At 46.1% G+C, this 5,628-nt stretch overlaps 2 protein-coding genes across 3 annotated transcripts; one reads left to right on the top strand and one right to left on the bottom strand.

Moving 5' to 3' along the window:
- The first annotated feature begins 1,317 nt into the window (after window positions 1–1,317).
- On the top strand, window positions 1,318–4,033 carry LOC144717107 (pentatricopeptide repeat-containing protein At2g13600-like). Its single transcript, XM_078592427.1, has one exon. The coding sequence runs from the start codon at window positions 1,581–1,583 to the stop codon at window positions 3,333–3,335; it is 1,755 nt and encodes a 584-aa protein (XP_078448553.1). The 5' UTR covers window positions 1,318–1,580; the 3' UTR covers window positions 3,336–4,033.
- LOC144717113 (thioredoxin X, chloroplastic-like) lies at window positions 3,364–4,973 on the bottom strand. 2 transcript variants are annotated; one of them, XM_078592437.1, is made up of 3 exons: window positions 4,515–4,973; window positions 3,736–3,950; window positions 3,364–3,604 (listed from the first exon to the last, which is right to left on the bottom strand). In XM_078592437.1, the coding sequence occupies exons 1-2, from the start codon at window positions 4,857–4,859 to the stop codon at window positions 3,744–3,746; spliced, it is 552 nt and encodes a 183-aa protein (XP_078448563.1). In that variant the 5' UTR covers window positions 4,860–4,973; the 3' UTR covers window positions 3,364–3,604; window positions 3,736–3,743. The 2 variants fall into 2 exon arrangements, with proteins under 2 accessions (XP_078448563.1, XP_078448562.1); XM_078592436.1 differs by lacking the exon at window positions 3,364–3,604 and having other exon boundaries at window positions 3,638–3,950.
- Between the last annotated feature and the right edge of the window lie 655 nt (window positions 4,974–5,628).

The following is a 5,628-nucleotide window of genomic DNA, read 5'->3' as shown; positions in this document are numbered from 1 at the left end:
ATATTGAACGAGGTAGTATATAAATTAATAATATATATAATAAATAATTACTATATTATTAGCTCGTTTAATAAATACAACTCAAAATTTCTGTTTTCTTCCATATGGGACAATAAGATTCGGGGTTTAATGTTAAACTCCGAATACTGTTATCCCATATGGAAGAGAACAAAAAGTTTGAGCTGTATATATTAAACTAGCTACTTTGTAATTTGGAAAGCTCTCTGCTAAACCCCTGGCCCACATAAATCCTCTCCATACTGTTGCACTCTGATGATTAAATTATATTTTTACACAACCCTTCTAAGTTGGATATCAAAATCCAATATCCAACTCTGATATCCGATATTGTCATCCTCTCCGAAAGACGGAGGCGGATGACAATATCGAGATGGATACCGATATCGGATATCGGTACTGTAGCAACCGATATCCGATATTGTTATCTGATAACCGGATATCGGAAAAAACAGATACCAAAAATCAAAATTTTTGGTATCCAGTACAGCATCTGTCCCGATACCATAATCCGATAACGGTATTGGGACGGGCGATCCCTATAGAGAACATAGATGGGTGGTTACATCTAGCCTGAGTGCTGCTACCATAAATGTTTTTTGAGGAATTGAAAAGTCAGAATTCTGGTTTAAATATGTCATTTTAATGCTTTTACTTATGTAACAATAGTTATAAAAGTTCATTAGTAGAATACAGTAATGGTTGAATCTAAAAGGAAAAATGTCATGAGAGAGTGAATTTTGTTCTATATATATTTTAAAATATTTTTAGAGGTGTTTAGTATTTTTCGGGCATTTATTTCAGAGCAATGAAATAAATGCAAATAAATTTAAATTCCTCGGGCCACCACTCCTCCAGTAAAATTTGCAGGCAGGTGATTCCTACCATCCGGTAAACTTTAAATTCCTGTCATCCAACGATGGTGAAGTTGAGAACAGGACCAACATATAATTCCAAACAGATGCCAACATGTTACATGGATTCCATATAATTTCGTGCTTATCTACCTCTTTTTCATTTTCTAACCAAATTTTTAATTTTTAAATGATTTAAGATAAGTGAGCCGCAGATTTCTAGTCCCAAAAGACAGTCCAATGCACCTATGCTGATTATACTGATCTAGCAACCCTTTCCAAAAACCAATCTAAGCATTTCAGCTCACTGACATTAGCATTCCTATTTTGCCTTATTTTGAGGTCATTTTACCAAATTCTGACAGACTCTGAAGCACCAACCCTGACTGTTGTACAAAGTATAACGCTACATCTTTCAACAATGCAAAGATCGGCTTAAATGCAAAACAACAAACCTATTTGGTCATACGTTAATACATAGTTGGGACATCGGTTCAATATTACAAATCCTATCCTGAACAAATATAAAACCCAGACCTCACCTAACAACCATTAACTGAGTTAAAATCCGAAGAACAGCGCACACATCACAAGAACAAAGCGTTTCATATAGAAAACTGCAATTTTTCAACGAGCTATATGTATCACTCGGATTCGCGGATACTCATTGCCACTCTGAATTGAATATTAAAGATCACTCCTTGTTCCATGCGGCCATGGCCATCGCCGCGCCCGGCCCTCTCCCTGAGAAGCTTCTGTAACCGTCACCAACGTCCACATCCCACCGAAGACACAGCCTTAGCGGAGTCTCAGTACTCTGCGATTCTCCAGAGATGCGCGTCTCCATCGTCAACCCCGCTTCTCAGCGGCGCTCTTCACACCCATCTTCTCAAACGTGGAATTCTCAGCCTCTCCCTCTTCCTCCAAAACCACCTCCTCAATTCCTACTTCAAAGCCGGCGATATCTCTTCCTCCCTCCAACTGTTCGACGAAATGCCCCAACGAAACGTCGTCTCCTGGTCCGCTGCCATCGGCGGGCTCGTCCGCTGCGGCCGCCACGCCGAAGCTATCTCCCTCTTCCTTGAGATGAAATTCAGAGGAGAGTCGCCCAACGAGTTCACCCTCGTGAACGCCCTCAACGCCTGCGCTGTTAGCGGAGACGTCGTTCTGGCGCGCCAGCTCTACGCCCAAGTCATCCTTCTTGGCCTCGAACCCAATGTCTTTCTGATGAACGCCTTTCTAGCGGGACTTCTCCGTTGGGGAAAGACAGCTGACGCAGCTCGACTGTTTGAGAAATTTCCAGCTAAGGACGTGGTTTCATGGAATATCATGCTCAATGGATATCTCCAGCTTTCGTGCTTTGATCTTTGGGCTCTCTGGTGCAGAATGAACGAGGCTGGTGTCACTCCAGACGAGTTTTCCTTCAGCAGCTTGCTCTCTGGGCTGGCTAAAACGGAGGGCTTGAAGCCGGGTCTGCAAGCTCACGCTCAGCTGCTCAAGTCCGGCCATGGCGCAGACACTTGTGCTTGCAATTCTTTGGCAGACATGTACCTGAAGAACCAGTCCCCTTTGGCTGCCCGCAAGGTGTTCGATGGAATGCCTTACAGAGACATCGTCTCATGGACACAGATGGTCTCTGGGTTGGCCGATTACGGAGACCCGTCTGCGGCTCTCCGAGCTCTGGCAGCTATGATGGTTGCCGGGGTGAAACCCAACAGGTTCACCTTGGCGTCGGCGTTCAGCGCCTGCTCCAGCTTGGCCTCTCTTGCAGAAGGGAAGAAGGCCCACTGTCTGATGCTCAAGCTCGGCGATGACGAAGCCGACGCCTGCGTCGGCAATGCACTCATCGACATGTATGCCAAGTGCGGCGCCATGGATGAAGCTCGGATGGTCTTCTTCTCCATGCAGGGCACCCGGACTGTCATCTCCTGGACGACGATGATCATGGGTTTTGCACAGAATGGCTCTCCTGGGGAAGCTCTTGCTGTCTTCAAGGAGATGGTTGCCAGTGGTGTGCTGCCCAATTACATCACTTTCATCTGCATCCTCTATGCCTGCAGCCAAGGGGGGTTCTTGGAAGAAGGATGGAAGCTGTTTGTATCCATGGACAGAGACTATGGCATTAGTCCAGGCGAAGATCATTATGCTTGTATTGTCAGCTTGCTGGGAAAGGCTGGGCGGATCGAAGAGGCTGAAGCTCTGATTCAGAGCATGCCTTTCAAGCCGGGGCCGCTTCTCTGGCAGACTCTCCTTGCAGCTTGCAGGGTGCATGGAGATTCAGAGACTGGAAAGAAAGCCACAGAGAGAGTTCTCTCTCAAGACAGAGACGACCCGTCAACATATATTCTGATGTCCAACATCTTCGCCCATCTCGAGGACTGGAAGGGAGTGGGTAGAGTCCGGAGGCTCATGGAGAATGATAAAGTCAAGAAAGTTCCTGGTTGCAGCTGGATTAGGGTTTAAGGTATAGGGTTTTTCAGTGGGAGCAAAGTTAAAAAGATTAATAGTGAAATTTTTCAACATGTTATCATACTATTCAATAGAATTTGGAATTCGGGGGATGAGGACAAACAGATAAGTGTCAGCAGCTGCATCCGCCAAAGAGTCAAGGTAACCTGTGAGCTTAGGCTGTGAGATGACTCCCTCTCTTTGGCTTCTTGACGGGCTGGAGCAGAGTGCCAAGAGCCTGGGGCTCATATATTGCACAGAGGTGGAGAGAATTCCGTGTGCAGCTGGATTAGGGTTTAAGGTTAAGGGTTTTGCAGTGCAAGAAAAGTTAGAAGATGAACAGCCGAAAGTTTACAGGACTTTCTCAAAATATTGACAGTTTTCAGTGTTGGAATTTCCGGGAATGAGGACAAACCGTTATACTCATGCGACAGCAATGGAGTCCAGTAAAGAGTCAATGTACTCCTTGAGTTTAGGCTGTGAGATAGCTCCCTCTCTTTGACTCTGGGGGACTGCCTGTCCGTCTTTGAAGAGGATCAAGCCGGGCAAGCCGTAGACCTTGTATTCCTCGATCAGCTTGGGATTCGCATCGTGATCGATCTTGACGACCTTCAATCTGCCATTGTACTCCTGCAGCCATGCATAAATATTATGTTATTTTCACCCAATTGAATGTCATTCTTTCATGGAGTATCGAAGATAAGTTTTGTATCTGGGGTTCTCTTCTCATCCGACCAATTTTTTTTTCATGACCAGTTCGGAGAACAAAGAACCCAACAGAAGTAACAGAATAAATCAGCACAAATAGCAGAACATAACTCCATATCAAAATCGATGACAGAGACATATTAAGTTTTGAATTTCTCTGTCGCTAACAAATGATGAACATGATAGTTTTAATCCAATGTCACGGAACATTCCACAATAACAAGTGGTTCATTCGACACTCATTTAACTTATTGGAAGAAAACTGATTTCAAAGTTCGTACTACGCAGCGATTGCATGTTTTTGGCACAGAGAATACGATTCACTATCCTATTTGGTCACTTCAAAATCACTTCTGAAATCTTGGTTCAGAGAACTACCATCCAAAGCTAGATTAACAAACTTTGAAGAAAAAGAGAGGAAAATTTTATTTCAATTGAATGATGATCCAAACGTCGAAACATAAGTCACTCGCCAGAACTCCATACCTTGGCAGCCCATTCGATGGCAGGAGCGACCAAACGGCACGGCCCGCACCAGTCCGCCACGAACTCCACAAGAACTGGAATCTCCGACTTCAGAACCACTTCCGAAAACTCATCCTGGGTAACACTAACAACACCGCATCTAACAAGCAATCGCCGCCCAGCAAGATTTCCACGGCTGCTCCTCGACAAAGACGTTCTAAATCTAGGCATCAGACGGCTGGATTTCAACGACGGGAGGCCGATCGCGCTGCCCGCGGGGATAAAAGAGGCGGCGATCGGGGCTGATGATTGCGAAGTCGCAGGGATGAACTTGAGCGGAGACGAACAGCGGTAGGTCGTCGCCATTGTCGAGCTTCCTTCCTCGTTCGAATACCCTTCTGATAAGATGAACGATCGGGCTTCGAGATTCGAACAAGAAGCAGAAACCCAAATCGGGGCCGATTTGCCAGTCTGCGGCCCTCGTTTCCTGTCGTGGGTCCCTCGATTTATCCATGGCTCACGGCCTCCTGAGTTCTATCGAAGTATCCAATGGCAGGAAAAGCCTCAAACCTTAAAGGGTTAATATCACGGTTCAGCCTAAAGTTTTCCAAAAATTCGAGTTACAGCCCTATCTTTTTTTTCGCCGCGTCACAGCCCGAAACGCCCATTTGGTCCGCCGCCGCAGCCCGGGCGTGACGTGGACTCGACGAGGCTGCCAGGTGGAATTCTGGTGGCGTCCACGTAAGCGGAATCCACCTGGCAGACACGTGGAGTCCACGTATTTGAAGAAAGTGAGAAATAGGAACGATTAGTCACCTGGGAGTGAGTCACCCGGGAGAGAGCGCAGAAGGGTGGTGAAGGAGAAGGAGACGGTGGAGAAGGAGGAAGAAAGGGCGTCGGGGAGAAGGGGCTTCCATTTTACGTGAGCTTCGTTGGAGAGGAGAGGAGAGCTCGTTGCGAGCTTCTTCTTGTCTACGGGCGTTCCACGAGGTAGGGTTCTTGGCTCTATGTCCCTACTAAGGTTCTAATCAGGCAGATCGTTCCTTTTTGCTGCGTCACTTGGGCGATCTATAGGGCATTTAGTTTGAGGAAATACATTTCAGTCTTACCGTTTTATGCACATTCCACCTGCATA

Source organism: Wolffia australiana, chromosome 2, assembly GCF_029677425.1.
Source record: "Wolffia australiana isolate 7733 chromosome 2, ASM2967742v1".
Classification (NCBI taxonomy): domain Eukaryota; kingdom Viridiplantae; phylum Streptophyta; class Magnoliopsida; order Alismatales; family Araceae; genus Wolffia; species Wolffia australiana.
The sequence above is the reverse complement of the archived record's forward strand: the minus strand, read 5'-3'. Positions and strand labels throughout refer to the sequence as shown.

Excerpts from the sequence above, each read along its gene's own strand:
- LOC144717107 (XM_078592427.1), top strand. The coding sequence starts at position 1,581 with ATGCGGCCATGGCCATCGCCGCGCCCGGCCCTCTCCCTGAGAAGCTTC.
- LOC144717113 (XM_078592437.1), bottom strand. The coding sequence starts at position 4,859 with ATGGCGACGACCTACCGCTGTTCGTCTCCGCTCAAGTTCATCCCTGCG. Across the intron at positions 3,951-4,514 it reads CCATCGAATGGGCTGCCAAG|GAGTACAATGGCAGATTGAA; the intron begins GTATGGAGTTCT and ends GCATGGCTGCAG.